This window comes from Salvelinus fontinalis, chromosome 15 (genome assembly GCF_029448725.1).
Source record: "Salvelinus fontinalis isolate EN_2023a chromosome 15, ASM2944872v1, whole genome shotgun sequence".
NCBI classification, from domain to species: domain Eukaryota; kingdom Metazoa; phylum Chordata; class Actinopteri; order Salmoniformes; family Salmonidae; genus Salvelinus; species Salvelinus fontinalis.
Genome location: NC_074679.1, coordinates 24,376,327 through 24,401,747, shown reverse-complemented (window position 1 = coordinate 24,401,747; position 25,421 = coordinate 24,376,327). Strand labels below are relative to the sequence as shown.

Below are 25,421 nucleotides of genomic sequence, written 5' to 3'. Positions count from 1 at the left end.
TTCTTAATGTTATGTATACTCAGTATTCTAATTCCTAATTCTATGGGTATGCCAAAAGAGTGACAATGTTTTGTGGTTATTTTAGTGGTGGGAAAAGTAGGCCACACAGCAAAAAATCCAACAGGAAATCACTTTTCATCAAATCAAACTTTATTTGTCACATGCACCGAATACAAGTGTAGACCTTACCGTGAAACGCTTACTTACAAGCCCATAACCATGAAAGAGTTAAGAAAATATTGACCAAATAAAGTAAAGAATAATTACAAGTAAAATAACGAGGCTATATACAGGGGGTACCAGTAACGAGTCTATGTGCGGATGTACAAGTTAGTCGAGGTAATTCACTTCAAATCTCTCAGACATTGTTTACATCACTTATATCTACATTACACGCAGCTACAGGAAACAACAATAACGTCCAAGACTACCCTGCCTGCCAAAAGAAAACAAAGCCCTCACTAATCCTTTTATAGTAGCTCCTCTGTGGGCCTCTATTGAGAAGCTGACATCATCCCAAATGAGAAACTTGTGTTTCTGCGACATGTGTGCATGTTGTTATTGTCCCCAACTCAGCATCTATCTCAGTATCATGACAACAAATAAGATATCTGCAAGCCAATTAAAGTGCATTATCAAATCAAACCACACTGCTCATAACTAAGCCTCTGAGACAAATGAGGTAGCACCACAAATAGCCCAGACACCTTTATTTAATTGGACCAAAATCCAAAGGGTAACATATAAAATACAATAATGTTTTACATTGTGAGAGTAAGTTAGACTTACACAACATATTAAAGGGAAATTGATATTACACAGATACTACATATTATTGGCAACAGTCCACATGTGAATGACTGATATTGCTTAGACATTACATCATGTGAATCTACAATAGTTATTCTGTTGCTATCTTAAGCATTGAATTATGCTGCTGCAACCCCATAATGTTACCCCCTAGAATAGCCACTTTGAAGCAATCTTTAACTACACTTGATAGATTGCTGCGTATTACACTAGATTAGCAACATAATCAGGGTTTCTTCTTGGTCTCTTTGTAAGACAGGTAGTAATGTTTGGATCAGCCTTCGCTTTGTGATCTTGTGAAAGAAAACTGAAGAAAACTGTCCAGCCTCTTAAAGATATAGTACACATCTCTCAGGAGTGACCATCCAGATAGTAGTGGTGCCAGCCCCTGCAGTCTCACGTCGTCTTCTTCTTAGGTGCCGTGTAACTAGCTGTGCGGTGCTCTTTCCTGACATACTTATCATGGCCCTCCCTGGGAAAAAACATTACAAAAACACCAGGATGAATCGCAGGGAATCTAACTTTCTCGTAAATCACTGCATAGATGTCAATGCAATGATTTGCTTGAGTTATGTGGCCATAGTAGTAGTAGTATTGTGCAGTACCTGAAGCAGCGGTTGCAGTACAAATCACCATCACAGGTGTGACAGCGGATGGAGGCGTCCTGGTTACAGATGCAGCACCAGGGAAGCTCATCCTCGTCACTGTCTAAATCCTGACAGGTTACGACAGCTGCTGGGGTTCTCGACGACGTTGAAGGAACTGGTGTCTATAACATAGATTAAACAAATATATATTTAATTTTGTTCTTTTACTATCTGCAATTTATTTGTGGAATTCTATGAAGTGTGTGTATTCAAGGAGGACTGCAGGTTTATTACCGGTTTCATGTGAGCGTCTGTCTTCTCTATGTTCCTAGGACCGCTGTGCTCAGGAGGTATGTTGTAGCCACTGGCCTCATCTAATGCAGCTTCTTCCGTGAGCTGGGAATGAGTAAACAATGACCACAGTTTTCTTTATCATTTATATTCATCTTTACCAGATCACAGCTTCAATTGTCTCTTTCAATTATGACTATTATAAGTAAAATTGCAAAACATCAGCCCCATGTGGTTATGAAAAGTAGCACTATCTTAAAAGAGGTTGATATGCATCGCCACTATGTGTAGGAATGTAAAAGAACAAGGACTCCGTTGAGATAAAGTACATATTCAAAGTAGGTTCTGCTTTTAGTTGCAGACCTTTTTCAGTATCCTCGTCATGGTCTCTTCCTCAGTCTCGTCCTCGCTGTCAGGGTGTTGGAAGTCTTCCATTGTGACTGAAACAACATAACAGAACACTGTTACAGCACATCATTACAACACAGATGACACATCACATAAACAAGAAAACAGATTTGACCACACTGATGCATTCCAGTGACTGTTGAAATATGGTTTCCTCTCCTCTCTTTCTCTCATAGCTATGGTGTGATTCTGTATGAAGTATTTATATGGAGGAAGGGGGGGGGGGGGTTAATATCTACATTTAGTAATTTACCCTTGTCAGGGTCCTGTCCCTTGAGCTGGGCCAGCCTCTTGGCCATCTGTAGAACCTGTTCCTGGGAGCAGCGGTCCCGTCTCAGGTCCTCCATGGCGTCGGCCAGCAGGCGGTTCTTTTTATCCTCCAGCTGCCTGGCTGCATCCTGCAGCCCACCCCCATTATCCAGGTTCTCCTCCAGCCTGTCCCCCTCCTGCTTATTCAAGTTGTTCATGGGACCATCCACACCTGGAATGGAAACATGGTTGGAAAATAGATTCAGCATTTACAACAGCTTGATAGAGTAGGAAGCCATTGAATTGTTATCTTTGAATAAAGACTAATCTACAGTAATATCTCACTTTTTCATTAAAGTTGGTATAGTTACAGATGGGAAGAATCCAAATACCTTCAGGATTTGGTTGTTGGGTGTCTATGACAACTTCCTCTGACAACTGAGTGATCAGGTCATTGGCTTGTTCTGTCGGGGTCCGAACATCAGGGGGCTGGTGTACCTGCACAGAGCCACAAAACTAACTTATTACAATAATGATACTTCACTAAGATCTGAAGAATTTGGATACAGTATGAATGAGGTCAAATAGCAGCAACACAGAAAGTTTTTGCCTAATATGTGTAGTCTAATGCTCAGACTCACAGGTAGAAGGGCTTGGGAGGGAGGAGGTCTTCCCTGTAAGGCTGCCAAGCGGTCCTCCATCTCCCCTGCAGAGGGTACAGGCTGGAGAGGAGCCTTCAGGGCAGCCAGGCGGGATTCAATCTCTTTTTCTGACGGGATGGACTCTAAACAAAAGGTTGGCCACAGATATAATTTCAGGTATCAGTAAAGATATAGGCCTATTGGAACATAGTGTGTTAAACAATGCTCACTTGGTTGGGTGTCCTCTTTCAGCTTTTGCAGCCTCTCAGCGATGGCCAGGTCCTCTTTACTCAGACGTTTGGTTGGAATGAGGCCTAGTTTGGCATTTCTGCTGCCCCCTGTTACAGGGGGTGGAATCGGTTGTCCTTGTTTGGCCTCAAGAGCAGCAACACGTCTGCGCAAACACAATATAAAAGGCGTTATGATATCTACCGATAAGCGACATATAGCAAACAGTCGACTGACTCATCAACCTACCTTTACTCACTTTTTGTAGTTTTCAGGAGGGGACCATCTTGTGGCATTATTTTGGTTTTCTCCACTGCCAAAACAGTATTCAGAGAGCAAGCAAAACCAGCGCATCAAATACCATGTTATTGAATAGGCATAATGTTTTGGTAGAAAAGCAAAACTACATTATCACTCCACCTTGTGAGATTCCCATGACATTGCTTGCAGACCTTCTGCTGGGTGTTGCCACAGCGAGGCACCACTGCGTTGAAAGTCAGGCAACCCGAGCAAAATGAACGCCCACAGTTCTTACAGCCCAACTGTAAAAGATGACAATCAAAACATAAAACAAGGAGTTCGAACCTGTACCAGATGATTTGACAATTATAGGCAGTAAAATATTCAGATAACTACAGCAACTGAAAATGAGTAACGTTACTAGGGGGTAGAAACAAACCTCCTTCCTGAAGAGAGTGAACTTTGATGCACAACAATAGCAACGGTTGTCCATTTCGCCGGATTTAGAGTAATGTAATCTGGTTGAACGGCCACTACTGCTATCGTCTTGCCAACTACGTATGATACAGTCATTTGTCAAATAAACATAAAACTAACTATTTCATAGCTAGATTTGTTTAGACTATCCAGGAAAAAATCCATTGATCAATCAGGAAGTCCACCGGAAGTTGCATGTACATTAAGTCTAGGTTCAAAATATAACTGGCCATCTTCAACCTAGCATTCCTTGAGCGTGCAGCCACATGATAAATGTAGTCCTAAAGTATAAATGTAAAGCAAACATATTTTTATGGAAGATATTATATTTGAGTGGTTTTGGATTCCACAGTAAATAATATACTATCAGCGAAAAATACATTTAATTTTTCAAAAGAGTTTCTCGTTTACTAACGTATTGGTGTGACCATCCAATCAGCTTTGTTCATATCTTCTCGCGGTTCGAGTTCAAAATACACAGAGCAACCAGCATGAAAAGGACAACGACCCAGTCCAGTGTTGTTTAACTTTGACAAAAAATATACATATTTTATCAAGAAAGTTGTTGAAGAAAAAATAGATACCTAGCTATCTAACAGGGTAAGATATTTTTGATATAACGTTAGCCTAATACGATTTGGAAACCTAGCTTTGTAGTAGGTAGCTAACCAGCTAGCTACTGTGGCTAACTTGGCTAATGCTAGCCACCTAGCTAGTTATTGTTATGTAACTACTGTAGCTAGTGCTTTTACAAAAATATTTCAAAGCGTGATACCTTGCTTGTTACTTGCCTTGTAAAATATTACAAGTTGTCCAAGAGATGTACTTGTGTGGCTTGTAATTGTTTGTGCCTGCTGTTATTGTAGCTAGCTAGTTGACTTACAGAAACAAAATGGCAGAAGGTGGAGAGGCAGACTGGGAACTTTGCAAAGAGAACATCCAGCCCTTGAAGAAAGGTCGGGCCATATCAGTTTTACACCAGGCACTCAGTCAACAGCAAGAGGGTTCGAGCTCTGCCACCAACCAACACAAACAGTAAGGATGCCTTTATTAAAGTACTTAACAATCTACAAACAGGGATTTGAGTGCTGTGCTTGGGATGGGAGGGAGAGACAGCATAAAGTGGGACTTTTGCTTACTAGCTACCTAACGTTAAATAACCAGTTTTGGGGCAGTTCCACAAGGCATTCTGGTTCTTGGCTTGGCTGAATGGTGTGAATTTACAGTGCTGGCAAAATGCAAAAAGGCCTATTGTTTTTGTCTTCAGGGCTTTTGAGTCTGAACTGAGAGTGTATGATGGAGATGACCCCCTTGATGTTTGGGATCGGTAAGATGAAAAGGATTACTCTGGCCAAGACTGTAATCATACCTGAAGGAGTATTACAGTGTGAATGTCTTAATGTTCATTGATAATGTCATTATTGTAGCCAGATAACATGGTTCCTTTTGAACAGGTATGTTAAATGGACAGAGCAGACCTATCCACAGGGAGGAAAGGAGAGTAACCTTAATGTGCTTTTGGAGAGAGCTGTGATGCGCTTCACAGAGGAAAACAAATATCACAATGACAGCCGTTATGTTGACCTATGGATCAAATTTGTAAGTAACCCGTGTCCTTTGTTCAAACAGCTTTAACATGTGACAAGTGTCAATCAAACAAGTTGTATTCATGACTATGTATGTACTCTGTCTTCCTGTATTAGGCGGAGAGCGGTCACGAGCCTTTGGATATCTACACATATATGCGAGCCCAGGGAATAGGAGTACAACAGGCTTCCTTCTACATTGCCTGGTCTGAGGAGTATGAGAATCAGGGTAACTCTCGAACAGCAGACAGTGTCTACCAGGAGGGCTTCAAGCGTGGGGCTGAACCTCTGGAGAAACTCCTGCAGTTTCACAAGTATGGATCTACTTTAATATTTTTTTTTACTGGATCTACTTCCATGCTGTTTGAGGTGGTTTTAGTTTTCCTAGCATGATTCAATGTTTTGTGTCATCTGTTGCAGGGCTTTGCAGGCGCGTGTGTCCCGGCAGGTGATGTCTGGAATGGTGAATGACGAGGAGGAGGAAGCTGAGGCAGCAAAGCCTGAGCGGGTTTCTCTGGTGGATCTAAAACACAGGGGGAAGAAAAAGGCTGTTGCACCCATTAGTAGAGTTGGTGCAGCACTGAGCAGTAAGCACATGTCTCTTTTCAAAATTATAAATCATTCCAGGTTAAAGTGTCATGTTGGGTTATGTAATGTCATAAAGAAGAATATATTTATGATTTTTGACTCTATATTACTTTTGTTCACAGGTAATTCACGAAGCCTACAGTTACAAGGCCCACCAGCTCTGGCCAGCAGTGGTCAAAACAGTCGCCTTGTGATCTTTGATGAGAACAAGGCTGTCAGTGCTGAGCCCTCTGAACCAAAGTTGGAATCTTGGATGGCCCCACCCCCATCGAGATCCAAGGAGAACGAGCAGAGGCCTGAGAAATGGAGCAACGTAAAGGTATGAGACACACAGTAATGGGACTTAAGGCTTGTTATAATTTATGACTGAATTTGTGTGTGCTCTATTGTAGATGCCAATGAAGTCCAGGTTTGGTCACAGTGTTGTGGCTCTGCCCATCAAGCCAAACTTCCAGCCCTTTGTGGAGGAGTCGGATCAGCCTCCAGCTATGTGAGTGTAAACTGAGATCATCTTAATCATAACTAACTGAATTAACTACTGCGGCTGGAACAGTAAAGATCCATTTTTCTATTCAAAGAAATGTAGGTCTAGCAATAAATTATTTCAAAATTGTGTGACTTAAACCCAGCAGTAACCCTGAGCTGTATGCCTTTGGCATAGTTTGTTTCTGCTCCAGCTGTGTTTTAGTTATTTGTTCTGACACCTTATTCCTCCAGGACACCGTGTAAGATCAACCCAGCTGTGAATTCAGTGTTGTCTGCACGAAAGCCCTGCAGGGATGAGACTCCTCTGAAGAGACTGCAGCAACAGCAGCAGGAAGAGGGGAAAGCTCTGGAGCATAGCATGTACTGCAAGGAGCTGCTGCTCAGTGGCGCCTCCGAGTTCTGCTTTGAGGAACTGCGGGCTGAGCGCTACCGACAGAAGAAGGCAGGGGGCAGTGGCAAGGAAGAGCAAGCGGTCTCTGGTCTTCCAAACTGACACATTTCCACAAGGACATGTTCAGTGTTTTATCATTAGGTAGCAGACTATCAGTGTCATCATGTATGTATTTTAGCGTTTGTGTATATAAACAGTTTGAAACTTGTCCCCTGTGGGAGTCAAACCCACAACCCTGGTGTTGCAAGCGTCATGTTCTACTAACTGAGCCAGACGGGACCACTAATAACACACTATGTATCTGTCTTTCCTCTTTATTATTTATTTGTCTGCTTCATGTAACCTCCCAGTGGAATGAACCTTTCAGTGGTGTAGGCAGGGTGTGAGAATGACTGAGAAATCCAAAGGTGAGAATGACAGGGTTCAATTCATATCGATGCATAGCTGTCACTCCTGTGTATATATACAGTACCAGTCAAAAGTTTGGACACACCTACTCATTCAAGGGTTATTGTTTATTTTTGCTCTTTTCTACGTTGTAGAATAATAGTGAAAACATCAAAACTGAAATAACACATGGAGTCATGTAGTAACCTAAATCGTCAACATACACTACTGTTCAAAAGTTTGGGGTCACTTAAAAATGTCCTTGTTTTTGAAAGAGAAAAAAGCATATTATATGTCCATTAAAATAACATAAAATTGATCAGAACTACAGTGTAGACATTGTTAATGTTGTAAATGACTATTGTAGCTGGAAATGGCAGATTTTTAAAAATGGAATATCTACATAGGTGTACAGAGGTCCATTAGCAACCATCACTCCTGTGTTCCAATGGCACGTTGTGTTAGCTAATCCAAGTATCATTTTATAAGGCTAATTGCGCAGAAAACTCTTTTGCAATTATGTTAGCACAGCTGAAAACTTGTTCTGATTAAAGAAGCAATAAAACTGGCCTTCTTCCGACTAGTTGACTATCTGGAGCATCAGCATTTGTGGGTTCGATTACAGGCTTCACAGAACAGCGCAAACTGGCTGTAACCAGAATAGAAAGAGGAGTGGTGAACTCCGGTGCACAACTGAGCAAGAGGACAAGTACATTCGTGTCTAGTTTGAGAAACACGCCTCACAAGGCCTCAACTGGCCGCTTCATTAAATAGTACCTGCCAAACACCAGTCTCAATGTCAACAGTAAAGCGGTGACTCCGGGATGCTATTTCATAGTTTTGATGTTTTCACTATTACAATGTACAAAATAGTAAAACTAGAGAAAAACCTGGAATGAGTAGGTATGTCCAAACTTCTGACTGATTCTGTTGGTTTAAATGTACCCCCACAGGTCTTGTGGTAATTGTTGCCTGATGAACTGGAGCTTGTCATATGACTCACTGTCAGTACAGGGCATGCATAAGGAGTTCTAGACCGCAGAGTTCAAATATGGGCTACTTTGCATGTTTTTCATCTGAGGTTATTTGAACCTCTAATTGAATATGAGATGAGTATTTGTATTTATTTGATATGGATCCACATTAGCTGCTGCTACTCTTCCTGGCATCCAGCAAAATGAAGGCAGTTATACAATTTCATAAACATTACAATTACATTCATAACAGATTTCACAACACTGTGTGCCCTCAGGCCCCTACCCCACTACCACTTATCTACGACACAAAATCCATGTGTACGTGTGTGTATAGTGCATATATTATCATGTGTATGCATGTGCCTATGTTTGTGTTGCTTTACAGTCCTCGTAGTTCCATAAGGTGTATTTGATTCTACTGCTTGCATCAGTTACCTGATGTGAAATAGAGTTCCATGTAGGCATGGCTCTATGTAGTACTGTGCGCCTCCCATAATCTGTTCTGGACTTGGGGACTGTGAAGAGACCTCTTGTGGGGTATGCATGGGTGTCTGAGCTGTGTGGTAGTTGTTTAAACAGACAGCTCGGTGCTTTCAACATGTCAATACCTCTCACAAAGTAGTGATGAGGTCAATCTCCTCCACTTTGAGCCAGGACAGATTGACATGCATATTATTAATGTTTGCTCTCTGTGTACATCCAAGTGCCAGCTGTGCTGCCCTGTTCTGAGACAATAGTAATTTTCCTAAATCCCTCTTTGTGGCACCTGACCATACGACTGAACAGTAGTCCAGGTGTGAAAAAATTAGAGCCTGTAGGACCTGCCTTGTTGATAGTGCTTTTTAAGAAGGTAGAGCAGCGCTTTATTATGGACAGACTTCTCCCCATCTTAGTTACTGTTGTATCAATATGTTTTGACCATGACAGTTTACAATCCATGGTTACTCCAAGCAGTTTAGTCACCTTACCTTGCTCAATTTCCACATTATTTATTGGGAGATTTAGTTGAGGTTTAGGGTTTAGTCAATGATTTGTCCGAAATATAATGCTTTTCATTTTGAAATATTTAGGACTAACTTATTCCTTGCCACCCATTCTGAAACGAACTACAGCTCTTTGTTCTGTGTTGCAGTCATTTCAGTTGTCATCCGCATACATCGGCACTCAAAGCCAGTGGCATGTCGTTAGTAAAGATTGAAAAAAGTAAGGGGCCTAGACAGCTGCCCTGGGGAATTCCTGATTCTACCTGGCTTCCATTAAAGAACACCCTCTGTGTTTTGTTAGACAGGTAACTCTTTATCCACAAAATAGCAAGGGGTGTTTTCTTTTAGCAGATAATGTCAAAAGCAGCACTGAAGTATAACAAAACAGCCACCATAATATTTTTATCATAAATTTCTCTCAGCCAATCATCAGTCATTTGTGTGAGTGCTGTGCTTGTTGAATGTCCTTTCCTATCAGAGTGCTGAAAGTCTGTTGTTAATTTGTTTACTGTAAAATAGCATTGTATCTGGTCAAACACCATTTTCCCCAAAACTTTACTATGGGTTGGTAACAGGCTGATTGGTCGGATATTTGAGCCAGTAAAGGGGGCTTTACTATTCTTAGATAGCGGAATGACTTTTGCTTCCCTCCAGGCCTGAGCGCATACCCTGCTGGCTTGTTGCTAGACAACAATAATTTTTTCACTTCTTCCACACTAACTTTACGGAATTCAAAATTACAATTCTTGTCTTTCTGAATTTGGTCAGATATACTTGGATGTGTAGTGCCAAAGGGTGTTCTCTGTTGCTGGCATGTCATGGCTAAGTTTGCTAATCTTGCCAATGAAAATATCAATAAGGTAGTTGGCCATATCAGTTGGTTTTGTGATGAATGAGCCATCTGATTCAATGAATGCTGGAGCTGTGCCTTTTTTACCAAAATTTTGTTTAAGGTGCTCTAAAGCTTTTATCTTTGTCTCATAATGTAGTTTATTATTTTTATTCAGTTTAGTCACATGATTTCTCAATTTGCAGTACGTTTGCGAATCGGTTGTGGAGCCAGACTTATGCCTCATCCCTCTCAACCATAAAATTGTTCAATTCCTCATTGAGTATACTGCTCTACACAAGCCCTTGTTGGAGGCTAAAGGAGTAAACACTCTGCAACGAGCTGCACTGTCAAACTGCCATAAACTAACTCAGTTCACTATATTTGATGAGGCCACATATATCTTAATTATTAAAATGAAAATATGACATTCTCTAACTGGAGGATGTTCTTGCATTTTTTTGTTATGGAGAACGCCCACAATGGTATAGCTACTTGTCATATTGTATCACAGCCAGAATCTTAATTTTAACTTCATATTTTCTTAATTGTCCGAGGGAGGTCTAGTCTGACCCTACTGATATAGTAACAAGTAATCCACTGTGATGATGGGATACATGGCTGCTCAGAGGGCAGATTTGATGACTGGGTGGGAGATAGGTGACTAATTAGCAAGTTAAATCCAGCCTCCTTAGTTGGGTTGTGTGAGCAGCAGAGCAGGCCTAGTCACTCCCATGAGACCCCTACCACCAGGTTGCTGCTGCTACACCAAGGAACTAGAGGGAAGGACATCCTAAATCACATTTACTGCTGGAGGAATTCACATAGAAACCCACCCTGAAAACACTGTATGGACCTCACCCTTCATTTTGACTGGATCTGAGTGCCTCTCAACTGGTGAGTCCCCGAAAGTAAAATGTTAATTTTGTGAGAATAGATACACATACAATGTTTAGTGTTATTGCAATTCTGTATCTTAGCTGAATCATTTGTATTCCTATTGGCATGTTTGCTGCAGGACTTAGTTCTTGATGCAGAAAATCCATACCTCTCTCTTCTTAAATCCCGCTGTGGAGAGGCTACTATCTATGCTTAATAGGGTTTTGCAAGGCCCTAGGAGGAGGACTTTTGTCTGGCCTGGTTAGTTTGATAGGCAAACAGTCAGGCTATTTTGACCATGTCTCACAGCTGGTGCTTTTAAACTATGTCTGTTTTTATTTACAACAGCAGTTAATAGCAAAATTCCTGTCCAAGCCATTACTTCACTTAGCAGAAGTCCTTGTAAGACCTGGCGTAGCCCATTGTAGGGTTATGCTGAACTAGCCATAGAAAAGGGACAGGTGTATGACAGCTAATCATTTCAGAATAATGCCATGTCATGCTTGATAATGACATGTTAGGATGTGGGCTCAGAGGCTGCTGCTCACTCGGAGGTCCTCAGGTCATAGAATTGATGTGGACTCTGACCACTCACTGATGACCACTCACTGAGTCAACCACAACCACGGTCAACACTAAAGTCCTGAGGCGCTCTCCCCCATTCTTGAATATTGCCCAGGGCAAATCCTGAGTAACCCTACTAAATGTCAATGAAATTGAAATGCAAGCAATTTACGTTGTCTCTTATGAAGAGAAAGGCTTCCATTGAATTACTATAGCTACAAAAGGTTAAAAAGGCCTACTTTGCAATGCGTGTATCATTACCCCCAGTTTATCTGGTGACTCATTATTTTAATCAGAAGCAGTAGCAGCCTCATCAAGCGTGACAATGCATGACAAACAACAATATATGTGTACTGTTCAGCCTCTGGCTAGCACAGCAAGTCACTGTCGTTATTGCTTAAATTCAATGTGTCAGTCTCTTTGACGAAAGTCACATTTTGAGGTTTGTATTGCCTCTTGTTTGATTTTGAATTATATTACAATCTTAGCCAGATAAATAGCATAGAGGCCATAGACAGAATGCATATTGTTATAAATAAAGGGAGGATCGCTACTCTGACTTTTTTTAACCCAATCAAGCCAGGTTCCTCACACTGTATGCAAGATGTCACACAGAAGGATAAGGGGAACAAGCAAACAAACTGGTGTCTATAAACAAGCAGCAAAAGAACCAGAGACCTCCAGATAGCCTAAGCAAACAGAGGCATTTATTTGTGTTATTGTGGGATATTAGTAGGACACCTGTGCTATGGGATGAGGCTGTATAACTGCCCTGCCCACCCAATATGACCAAAAGCACCACAATAGTACTAACAGAAGAGACCCAGCAGTAGGCAGAACAATCAATATCAGCAATAACAGCGATGACAACAAAGAGAAAAGCGAAGGGGGGTCACATCTGCCAAGCCCCCAAGTGGCCATAATCTGGATCATTGTTATGCAAATTGTTGAGCCTTTTGCCTGGGTTTATTTGATGTGGGGGTTAAATAACATTATTTACAGTTGTTATAGAGCCTATGCAATGGTATTTTCAAATCAAATGACCATGTATTACAGTGTTCTAAATGACCGTGTATTACAGTATACTACATTTATTTATTTCACCTTTATTTAACCAGGTAGGCCAGATGAGAACAAGTTCTCATTTACAACTGCGACCTGGCCAAGATAAAGCAAAGCAGTGCGACAAAAACAACAACAAAGTGTTACACATTAACAAACGTACGATAAAATGACCATGTATTACAGTGTTCTAAATTACTGTGTATTACAGTGTTCTATGTGACAATGTATTACCGTGTTCTAAATGACCGTGTATTACAGTGTTCTACGTGACAATGTATGACAGTGTTCTAAATGGCCATGTATTAGTGTTCGAAATGACCATGTATTAAAGTGTTCTACGTGACAAAACATTACAGTATTCTAAATGACCATGTATTGCAGTGTTGTGAATGACCATGTATTACAGTGTTCTAAATGACTGTGTATTACAGTGTTCTAAATAACCAGGTATTACAGTGTTCTAAATTACCATGTATTACAGTGTTCTAAATGACTGTGTATTAAAGTGTTCTAAATGACCAGGTATTACAGTGTTCTAAATTACCATGTATTACAGTGTTCTAAATTACCAGGTATTACAGTGTTCTAAATTACCAGGTATTACAGTGTTCTAAATTACCATGTATTACAGTGTTCTAAATAACCAGGTATTACAGTATTCTAAATTACCATGTATTACAGTGTTCTAAATTACAGTGTTCTAAATGACCAGGTATTACAGTGTTCTAAATGACAACGTATTAGTGTTCTAAATGAACATGTGTTACAGTGTTCTAAATGACTAGGTATTACAGCATTCTAAATTACAGTGTTCTAAATGAACATGTATTACAGTGTTCTAAATGACCAGGTATTCCAGCATTCTAAATTACAGCGTTCTAAATGACTGTGTATTACAGCGTTCTAAATGATCAGGTATTAGTGTTGTAAATTACCAGGTATTAGTGTTCTAAATGACCAGGTATTACAGTGTTCTAAATGACCAGGTATTACAGTGTTCTAAATTACCGTGTATTACAGTGTTCTAAATGACCAGGTGTTACAGTGTTCTAAATGACCATGTATTACAGTGTTCTAAATGACCAGGTAATACAGCACTCTAAATTACAGCGTTCTAAATGACTGTGTATTACAGCGTTCTAAATGACCAGATATTAGTGTTCTAAATGACCAGGTATTAGTGTTCTAAATTACCATGTGTTACAGTGTTCTAAATGACCATGTGTTACAGTGTTTTAAATGACCAAGTGTTACAGTGTTCTAAATGACCAGGTATTACAGTGGTCTAAATGACCAGGTATTACAGTGGTCTAAATGACCAGGTGTTAAAGTGTTCTAAATGACCAGGTATTACAGTGTTCTAAATGACCAGGTATTACAGTGGTCTAAATGACCAGGTATTACAGCGGTCTAAATGAACAGGTATTGCAGTGGTCTAAATGACCAGGTATTACAGGGTTCTAAATGACCATGTATTACAGGGTTCTAAATGACCAGGTATTACATGGTTCTAAATGACCAGGTATTACAGTGTTCTAAATTACCATGTGTTACAGGGTTCTAAATGACCAGCTATTACAGGGTTCTAAATGACTAGGTATTACATGGTTCTAAATGACCAGGTATTACAGTGGTCTAAATGACCAGGTATTGCAGTGGTCTAAATGACGAGGTATTACAGGGTTCTAAATGACCAGGTATTACAGGGTTCTAAATGACCAGGTATTACAGGGTTCTAAATGACCAGATATTACAGGGTTCTAAATGACCAGGTATTACAGTGTTCTAAATGACAGTGTACTACAGTGTTCTAAATTACCATGTATTACAGTGTTCGACGTGACAATGTATTACAGTGTTCTAAATGGCCATGTATCAGTGTTCTAAATGACCATGTATTAAAGTGTTCTACGTGACAAAACATTACAGTATTCTAAATGACCATGTATTGCAGTGTTGTGATAGACCATCTATTACAGTCTTCTAAATGACTGTGTATTACAGTGTTCTAAAAAAACAGGTATTACAGTTTTCTAAATTACAGTGTTCTAAATGACCAGGTATTACAGTGTTCTAAATGACCAGGTATTACAGTGTTCTAAATGACAACGTATTAGTGTTCTAAATGAACATGTGTTACAGTGTTCTAAATGACCAGGTATTACAGCATTCTAAATTACAGTGTTCTAAATTAACATGTATTACAGTGTTCTAAATGACCAGGTATTACAGGGTTCTAAATGACCAGGTATTACATGGTTCTAAATGACCAGGTATTACAGTGTTCTAAATGACCATGTGTTACAGGGTTCTAAATGACCAGGTATTACAGGGTTCTAAATGACCAGGTATTACAGTGTTCTAAATGACCATGTGTTACAGTGTTCTAAATGACCAGGTATTACAGCATTCTAAATTACAGTGTTCTAAATTAACATGTATTACAGTGTTGTAAATGACCAGGTATTACAGTGTTCTAAATTACAGTGTTCTAAATAACCAGGTATTACAGTGTTCTAAATTAGTGTTCTAAATGACCAGGTATTAGTGTTCTAAATTTCAGTGATCTAAATGACCAGGTATTACAGTGTTCTAAATTACAGTGTTCTAAATAACCAGGTATTACAGTGTTTTAAGTTACAGTGGTCTAAATGACCAGGTATTACAGTGGTCTAAATGACCAGGTGTTACAGTGTTCTAAATGACCAGGTATTACAGTGGTCTAAATGACCAGGTATTGCAGTAGTCTAAATGACCAGGTATTACAGTGGTCTAAATGACCAGGTATTACAGTGGTCTAAATGACAACGTATTAGTGTTCTAAATGAACATATGTTACAGTTTTCTAAATGACCAGGTATTACAGCATTCTAAATTACAGTGTTCTAAATGACCAGGTATTACAGTGTTCTAAATGACCAGGTATTACAGTGTTCTAAATTACAACGTATTACAGTGTTCTAAATGACAACGTATTAGTGTTCTAAATGAACATGTGTTACTGTGTTCTAAATGACCAGGTATTACAGCATTCTAAATTACAGTGTTCTAAATTAACATGTATTACAGTGTTGTAAATGACCAGGTATTACAGTGTTCTAAATTACAGTGTTCTAAATAACCAGGTATTACAGTGTTCTAAATTAGTGTTCTAAATGACCAGGTATTAGTGTTCTAAATTTCAGTGATCTAAATGACCAGGTATTACAGTGTTCTAAATTACAGTGTTCTAAATAACCAGGTATTACAGTGTTTTAAGTTACAGTGGTCTAAATGACCAGGTATTACAGTGGTCTAAATGACCAGGTGTTACAGTGTTCTAAATGACCAGGTATTACAGTGGTCTAAATGACCAGGTATTGCAGTAGTCTAAATGACCAGGTATTACAGTGGTCTAAATGACCAGGTATTACAGTGGTCTAAATGACAACGTATTAGTGTTCTAAATGAACATATGTTACAGTTTTCTAAATGACCAGGTATTACAGCATTCTAAATTACAGTGTTCTAAATGACCAGGTATTACAGTGTTCTAAATGACCAGGTATTACAGTGTTCTAAATTACAACGTATTACAGTGTTCTAAATGACAACGTATTAGTGTTCTAAATGAACATGTGTTACTGTGTTCTAAATGACCAGGTATTACAGCATTCTAAATTACAGTGTTCTAAATGAACATGTATTACAGTGTTCTAAATGACCAGGTATTACAGTGTTCTAAATGACCAGGTATTACTGTGTTCTAAAATGCCAGGTATTACAGTGTTCTAAATGACCAGATATTACAGTGTTCTAAATGACCAGGTATTACAGTGTTCTAAATGACAACGTATTACAGTTTTCTAAATGACCATGTTTTACCGTGTTCTAAATTACCAGGTATTACAGCATTCTAAATTACAGTATTCTAAATGACCAGGTATTACAGTGTTCTAAATGACCATGTGTTACCGTGTTCTAAATGACCAGGTATTACAGCATTCTAAATTACAGTGTTCTAAATGACTGTGTATTACAGCGTTCTAAATGACCAGGTAATAGTGTTCTAAATTACCGTGTATTACAGTGTTCTAAATGACCAGGTATTACAGCACTCTAAATTACAGTGTTCTAAATGACCAGGTATTACATGGTTCTAAATGACCAGGTATTACATGGTTCTAAATGACCAGGTATTACAGTGTTCTAAATGACCAGGTATTATAGTTGTCTAAATGACCAGGTATTACAGTGGTCTAAATGACCAGGTATTACATGGTTCTAAATGACCAGGTATTACATGGTTCTAAATGACCAGGTATTACATGGTTCTAAATGACCAGGTATTACAGTGTTCTAAATGACCAGGTATTATAGTTGTCTAAATGACCAGGTATTACAGTGGTCTAAATGACGAGCTATTACAGGGTTCTAAATGACCAGGTATTACATGGTTCTAAATTACCGTGTATTACAGTGTTCTAAATGACCAGGTATTACAGGGTTCTAAATGACCAGGTATTACAGGGTTCTAAATGACCAGATATTACAGGGTTCTAAATGACCAGGTATTACAGTGTTCTAAATGACAGTGTATTACAGTGTTCTAAATTAAAATGTATTACAGTGTTCGACGTGACAATGTATTACAGTGTTCTAAATGGCCATGTATCAGTGTTCTAAATGACCATGTATTAAAGTGTTCTACGTGACAAAACATTACAGTATTCTAAATGACCATGTATTGCAGTGTTGTGATTGACCATCTATTACAGTCTTCTAAATGACTGTGTATTACAGTGTTCTAAAAAACCAGGTATTACAGTTTTCTAAATTACAGTGTTCTAAATGACCAGGTATTACAGTGTTCTAAATTACCGTGTATTACAGTGTTCTAAATGACCAGGTATTACAGTGTTCTAAATGACCATGCATTACAGTGTTCTAAATGACCAGGTTTTACAGCACTCTAAATTACAGCGTTCTAAATGACTGTGTATTACAGCGTTCTAAATGACCAAGTATTAGTGTTCTAAATTACCAGGTATTAGTGTTCTAAATGACCATGTGTTACAGTGTTCTAAATGACCAGGTATTACAGCACTCTAAATTACAGCGTTCTATATGCCTGTGTATTACAGCGTTCTAAATGACCAGGTATTAGTGTTCTAAATGACCATGTGTTACAGTGTTCTAAATGACCAGGTGTTACAGTGTTCTAAATGACCAGGTGTTAGTGTTCTAAATGACCAGGTATTACAGTGTTCTAAATGACCAGGTGTTACAGTGTTCTAAATGACCAGGTATTACAGTGTTCTAAATGACCAGGTATTACAGTGGTCTAAATGACCAGGTATTACACTGGTCTAAATGATCAGGTATTACAGTGGTATAAATGACCAGGTATTACAGTGGTCTAAATGACCAGGTATTACAGTGGTCTAAATGACCAGGTATTGCAGTAGTCTAAATGACCAGGTATTACAGTGGTCTAAATGACCAGGTTTTACAGTGGTCTAAATGACAACGTATTAGTGTTCTAAATGAACATGTGTTACAGTTTTCTAAATTACCAGGTATTACAGCATTCTAAATTACAGTGTTCTAAATTAACATGTATTACAGTGTTCTAAATGACCAGGTATTACAGGGTTCTAAATGACCAGGTATTACATGGTTCTAAATGACCAGGTATTACAGTGTTCTAAATGACCATGTGTTACAGGGTTCTAAATGACCAGGTATTACAGGGTTCTAAATGACCAGGTATTACAGTGTTCTAAATGACCATGTGTTACAGTGTTCTAAATGACCAGGTATTACAGCATTCTAAATTACAGTGTTCTAAATTAACATGTATTACAGTGTTGTAAATGACCAGGTATTACAGTGTTCTAAATTACAGTGTTCTAAATAACCAGGTATTACAGTGTTCTAAATTAGTGTTCTAAATGACCAGGTATTAGTGTTCTAAATTTCAGTGATCTAAATGACCAGGTATTACAGTGTTCTAAATTACAGTGTTCTAAATAACCAGGTATTACAGTGTTTTAAGTTACAGTGGTCTAAATGACCAGGTATTACAGTGGTCTAAATGACCAGGTGTTACAGTGTTCTAAATGACCAGGTATTACAGTGGTCTAAATGACCAGGTATTGCAGTAGTCTAAATGACCAGGTATTACAGTGGTCTAAATGACCAGGTATTACAGTGTTCTAAATGACAACGTATTAGTGTTCTAAATGAACATGTGTTACAGTGTTCTAAATGACCAGGTATTACAGCATTCTAAATTACAGTGTTCTAAATTAACATGTATTACAGTGTTCTAAATGACCAGGTATTACAGGGTTCTAAATGACCAGGTATTACATGGTTCTAAATGACCAGGTATTACAGTGTTCTAAATGACCATGTGTTACAGGGTTCTAAATGACCAGGTATTACAGGGTTCTAAATGACCAGGTATTACAGTGTTCTAAATGACCATGTGTTACAGTGTTCTAAATGACCAGATATTACAGCATTCTAAATTACAGTGTTCTAAATTAACATGTATTACAGTGTTGTAAATGACCAGGTATTACAGTGTTCTAAATTACAGTGTTCTAAATAACCAGGTATTACAGTGTTCTAAATTAGTGTTCTAAATGACCAGGTATTAGTGTTCTAAATTTCAGTGATCTAAATGACCAGGTATTACAGTGTTCTAAATTACAGTGTTCTAAATAACCAGGTATTACAGTGTTTTAAGTTACAGTGGTCTAAATGACCAGGTATTACAGTGGTCTAAATGACCAGGTGTTACAGTGTTCTAAATGACCAGGTATTACAGTGGTCTAAATGACCAGGTATTGCAGTAGTCTAAATGACCAGGTATTACAGTGGTCTAAATGACCAGGTATTACAGTGGTCTAAATGACAACGTATTAGTGTTCTAAATGAACATATGTTACAGTTTTCTAAATGACCAGGTATTACAGCATTCTAAATTACAGTGTTCTAAATGACCAGGTATTACAGTGTTCTAAATGACCAGGTATTACAGTGTTCTAAATTACAACGTATTACAGTGTTCTAAATGACAACGTATTAGTGTTCTAAATGAACATGTGTTACTGTGTTCTAAATGACCAGGTATTACAGCATTCTAAATTACAGTGTTCTAAATGAACATGTATTACAGTGTTCTAAATGACCAGGTATTACAGTGTTCTAAATGACCAGGTATTACTGTGTTCTAAAATGCCAGGTATTACAGTGTTCTAAATGACCAGATATTACAGTGTTCTAAATGACCAGGTATTACAGTGTTCTAAATGACAACGTATTACAGTTTTCTAAATGACCATGTTTTACCGTGTTCTAAATTACCAGGTATTACAGCATTCTAAATTACAGTATTCTAAATGACCAGGTATTACAGTGTTCTAAATGACCATGTGTTACCGTGTTCTAAATGACCAGGTATTACAGCATTCTAAATTACAGTGTTCTAAATGACTGTGTATTACAGCGTTCTAAATGACCAGGTAATAGTGTTCTAAATTACCGTGTATTACAGTGTTCTAAATGACCAGGTATTACAGCACTCTAAATTACAGTGTTCTAAATGACCAGGTATTACATGGTTCTAAATGACCAGGTATTACATGGTTCTAAATGACCAGGTATTACAGTGTTCTAAATGACCAGGTATTATAGTTGTCTAAATGACCAGGTATTACAGTGGTCTAAATGACCAGGTATTACATGGTTCTAAATGACCAGGTATTACATGGTTCTAAATGACCAGGTATTACATGGTTCTAAATGACCAGGTATTACAGTGTTCTAAATGACCAGGTATTATAGTTGTCTAAATGACCAGGTATTACAGTGGTCTAAATGACGAGCTATTACAGGGTTCTAAATGACCAGGTATTACATGGTTCTAAATTACCGTGTATTACAGTGTTCTAAATGACCAGGTATTACAGTGGTCTAAATGACCAGGTATTGCAGTGGTCTAAATGACGAGCTATTACAGGGTTCTAAATGACCAGGTATTACAGGGTTCTAAATGACCAGGTATTACAGGGTTCTAAATGACCAGATATTACAGGGTTCTAAATGACCAGGTATTACAGTGTTCTAAATGACAGTGTATTACAGTGTTCTAAATTAAAATGTATTACAGTGTTCGACGTGACAATGTATTACAGTGTTCTAAATGGCCATGTATCAGTGTTCTAAATGACCATGTATTAAAGTGTTCTACGTGACAAAACATTACAGTATTCTAAATGACCATGTATTGCAGTGTTGTGATTGACCATCTATTACAGTCTTCTAAATGACTGTGTATTACAGTGTTCTAAAAAACCAGGTATTACAGTTTTCTAAATTACAGTGTTCTAAATGACCAGGTATTACAGTGTTCTAAATTACCGTGTATTACAGTGTTCTAAATGACCAGGTATTACAGTGTTCTAAATGACCATGCATTACAGTGTTCTAAATGACCAGGTTTTACAGCACTCTAAATTACAGCGTTCTAAATGACTGTGTATTACAGCGTTATAAATGACCAAGTATTAGTGTTCTAAATTACCAGGTATTAGTGTTCTAAATGACCATGTGTTACAGTGTTCTAAATGACCAGGTATTACAGCACTCTAAATTACAGCGTTCTATATGCCTGTGTATTACAGCGTTCTAAATGACCAGGTATTAGTGTTCTAAATGACCATGTGTTACAGTGTTCTAAATGACCAGGTGTTACAGTGTTCTAAATGACCAGGTGTTAGTGTTCTAAATGACCAGGTATTACAGTGTTCTAAATGACCAGGTGTTACAGTGTTTTAAATGACCAGGTATTAGTGTTCTAAATGACCATGTGTTACAGTGTTCTAAATGACCATGTGTTACAGTGTTCTAAATGACCAGGTATTACAGTGGTCTAAATGACCAGGTATTACACTGGTCTAAATGACCAGGTATTACAGTGGTCTAAATGACCAGGTGTTACAGTGTTCTAAATGACCAGGTATTACAGTGTTCTAAATGATCAGGTATTACAGTGGTATAAATGACCAGGTATTACAGTGGTCTAAATGACCAGGTATTACAGTGGTCTAAATGACCAGGTATTGCAGTAGTCTAAATGACCAGGTATTACAGTGGTCTAAATGACCAGGTTTTACAGTGGTCTAAATGACAACGTATTAGTGTTCTAAATGAACATGTGTTACAGTTTTCTAAATTACCAGGTATTACAGCATTCTAAATTACAGTGTTCTAAATAACCAGGTATTACAGTGTTCTAATTTACAGTGTTCTAAATTACCAGGTATTACAGTGTTCTAAATGACCAGGTATTAGAGTGTTCTAAATGACAACGTATTACAGTGTTCTAAATGACAACGTATTAGTGTTCTAAATGAACATGTGTTACTGTGTTCTAAATGACCATGTATTACAGCATTCTAAATTACAGTGTTCTAAATGAACATGTATTACAGTTTTCTAAATGACCAGGTATTACAGTGTTCGAAATGACCAGGTATTACAGTGTTCTAAATTACAGTGTTCTAAATAACCAGGTATTACAGTGTTCTAAATTACAGTGTTCTAAATGACCAGGTATTACAGTGTTCTAAATGACAACGTATTAGTGTTCTAAATGAACATGTGTTACAGTGTTCTAAATGACCAGGTATTACAGCATTCTAAATTACAGTGTTCTAAATTAGCATGTATTACAGTGTTCTAAATGACCAGGTATTACAGTGTTCTAAATTACAGTGTTCTAAATAACCAGGTATTACAGTGTTCTAAATTACAGTGTTCTAAATGACCAGGTATTACAGTGTTCTAAATGACAACGTATTAGTGTTCTAAATGAACATGTGTTACAGTGTTCTAAATGACCAGGTATTACAGCATTCTAAATTACAGTGTTCTAAATGACCAGGTATTACAGTGTTCTAAATGACCAGGTATTACAGTGTTCTAAATTACAACGTATTACAGTGTTCTAAATGACAACGTATTAGTGTTCTAAATGAACATGTGTTACTGTGTTCTAAATGACCAGGTATTACAGCATTCTAAATTACAGTGTTCTAAATGAACATGTATTACAGTGTTCTAAATGACCAGGTATTACAGTGTTCTAAATGACCAGGTATTACTGTGTTCTAAAATGCCAGGTATTACAGTGTTCTAAATGACCAGGTATTACTGTGTTCTAAATGACCAGGTATTACAGTGTTCTAAATGACCATGTGTTACCGTGTTCTAAATGACCAGGTATTACAGCATTCTAAATTAGAGTGCTCTTAATGACTGTGTATTACAGCGTTCTAAATGACCAGGAATTAGTGTTCTAAATTACCGTGTATTACAGTGTTCTAAATGACCAGGTATTACAGTGTTCTAAATGACCATGCATTACAGTGTTCTAAATGACCAGGTTTTACAGCACTCTAAATTACAGCGTTCTAAATGACTGTGTATTACAGCGTTCTAAATGACCAAGTATTAGTGTTCTAAATTACCAGGTATTAGTGTTCTAAATGACCATGTGTTACAGTGTTCTAAATGACCAGGTATTACAGCACTCTAAATTACAGCGTTCTATATGCCTGTGTATTACAGCGTTCTAAATGACCAGGTATTAGTGTTCTAAATGACCATGTGTTACAGTGTTCTAAATGACCAGGTGTTACAGTGTTCTAAATGACCAGGTGTTACAGTGTTCTAAATGACCAGGTGTTAGTGTTCTAAATGACCAGGTATTACAGTGTTCTAAATGACCAGGTGTTACAGTGTTCTAAATGACCAGGTGTTACAGTGTTCTAAATGACCAGGTGTTAGTGTTCTAAATGACCAGGTATTACAGTGTTCTAAATGACCAGGTGTTACAGTGTTCTAAATGACCAGGTATTAGTGTTCTAAATGACCATGTGTTACAGTGTTCTAAATGACCATGTGTTACAGTGTTCTAAATGACCAGGTATTACAGTGGTCTAAATGACCAGGTATTACACTGGTCTAAATGACCAGGTATTACAGTGGTCTAAATGACCAGGTGTTACAGTGTTCTAAATGACCAGGTATTACAGTGTTCTAAATGATCAGGTATTACAGTGGTATAAATGACCAGGTATTACAGTGGTCTAAATGACCAGGTATTACAGTGTTCTAAATGACCAGGTATTACAGTGGTCTAAATGACCAGGTATTACACTGGTCTAAATGACCAGGTATTACAGTGGTCTAAATGACCAGGTGTTACAGTGTTCTAAATGACCAGGTATTACAGTGTTCTAAATGATCAGGTATTACAGTGGTATAAATGACCAGGTATTACAGTGGTCTAAATGACCAGGTATTACAGTGGTCTAAATGACCATGTATTGCAGTAGTCTAAATGACCAGGTATTACAGTGGTCTAAATGACAACGTATTAGTGTTCTAAATGAACATGTGTTACAGTTTTCTAAATTACCAGGTATTACAGCACTCTAAATTACAGTGTTCTAAATAACCAGGTATTACAGTGTTCTAATTTACAGTGTTCTAAATTACCAGGTATTACAGTGTTCTAAATGACCAGGTATTAGAGTGTTCTAAATGACAACGTATTACAGTGTTCTAAATGACAACGTATTAGTGTTCTAAATGAACATGTGTTACTGTGTTCTAAATGACCATGTATTACAGCATTCTAAATTACAGTGTTCTAAATGAACATGTATTACAGTTTTCTAAATGACCAGGTATTACAGTGTTCTAAATGACCAGGTATTACTGTGTTCTAAAATGCCAGGTATTACAGTGTTCTAAATGACCAGGTATTACTGTGTTCTAAATGACCAGGTATTACAGTGTTCTAAATGACCAGGTATTACAGTGTTCTAAATGACCAGGTATTACAGTGTTCTATTTGACCATGTGTTACAGGGTTCTAAATGACCAGGTATTAGTGTTCTAAATGATCAGGTATTACAGTTTTCTAAATGACGAGGTGGTACTGTGTTCTAAATTACCATAATTTACAGTGTTTTAAATGTTGTTTGGCAGGCTATTTCTGCTATGCATTTCATTTTCTCATTCTTCTGCTTTTTTCTGTTACTATAGTCTTTCTCCTTTTTTCACAGATATGTTGTGTTTGATTAAAATAGTCGATCTTTATGCTTATATAGCTGGGGCTGAATATGTATTATTAAATGCAATGGAGTCTACAGCTAGGTTAGAAATTGTGCAGAAGAGAATAACGATAATGGTAATCCTAAATGATTATGCTGACATGAGGATTTCCCTCACCGTAAATTTAGTGTTAACATGTTAATCCTTAGGTCATAAATTCAGAGAGAAACGGAGATTGGATCATATTTGAGATTAGGATGAGTCATAATAACCAGCCACACAAATAGCCCTCTCTGGTCACGCTCCCATCTCTGACCCTGTCATTAACATGGATAATGCATCCGTTGACCGGGCAGAAAGAAAACGTCACCTTCGGTTACTGCCACTGTTATCCTATCACCCCCTCATGTGGGGCAGAAGGGCAGGGGGGCCAGGTGGATGAAACGTATCCCAGATGATGTATACAGCAGCTCTCCTTTCTTTTCAGTCATTGGAAACCAGCCTAAACAGACACACACGGCACACTGCTATCAATTTTGGGCCACTGCAAAGACAGCCCAATGAGAGGGTGGGAGGAGGGAGGGAGGTGATAAAGGGAGCGAGAGAGAGTGGGAAGGGGTGTGTGTGTGTGTGTGAGA

At 38.2% G+C, this 25,421-nt stretch overlaps 2 protein-coding genes across 2 annotated transcripts; one reads left to right on the top strand and one right to left on the bottom strand.

The window, feature by feature from the left end:
- Nucleotides 1-693: 693 nt before the first annotated feature.
- zfyve19 (zinc finger, FYVE domain containing 19) lies at nucleotides 694-4,145 on the bottom strand. Its single transcript, XM_055863029.1, has 11 exons — nucleotides 3,894-4,145; nucleotides 3,635-3,756; nucleotides 3,474-3,527; nucleotides 3,217-3,380; nucleotides 2,987-3,129; nucleotides 2,738-2,843; nucleotides 2,350-2,577; nucleotides 2,052-2,128; nucleotides 1,692-1,793; nucleotides 1,416-1,579; nucleotides 694-1,282 (listed from the first exon to the last, which is right to left on the bottom strand). Exons 1-11 carry the CDS (start codon nucleotides 3,945-3,947, stop codon nucleotides 1,207-1,209), a joined length of 1,290 nt encoding a protein of 429 aa, XP_055719004.1. The 5' UTR covers nucleotides 3,948-4,145; the 3' UTR covers nucleotides 694-1,206.
- A 37-nt stretch (nucleotides 4,146-4,182) lies between these two features.
- bub1bb (BUB1 mitotic checkpoint serine/threonine kinase Bb) lies at nucleotides 4,183-10,596 on the top strand. The gene is made up of 9 exons (XM_055863030.1): nucleotides 4,183-4,531; nucleotides 4,798-4,966; nucleotides 5,199-5,258; nucleotides 5,386-5,530; nucleotides 5,635-5,831; nucleotides 5,938-6,104; nucleotides 6,228-6,424; nucleotides 6,498-6,595; nucleotides 6,823-10,596. Exons 2-9 carry the CDS (start codon nucleotides 4,824-4,826, stop codon nucleotides 7,082-7,084), a joined length of 1,269 nt encoding a protein of 422 aa, XP_055719005.1. The 5' UTR covers nucleotides 4,183-4,531; nucleotides 4,798-4,823; the 3' UTR covers nucleotides 7,085-10,596.
- Nucleotides 10,597-25,421: the final 14,825 nt, after the last annotated feature.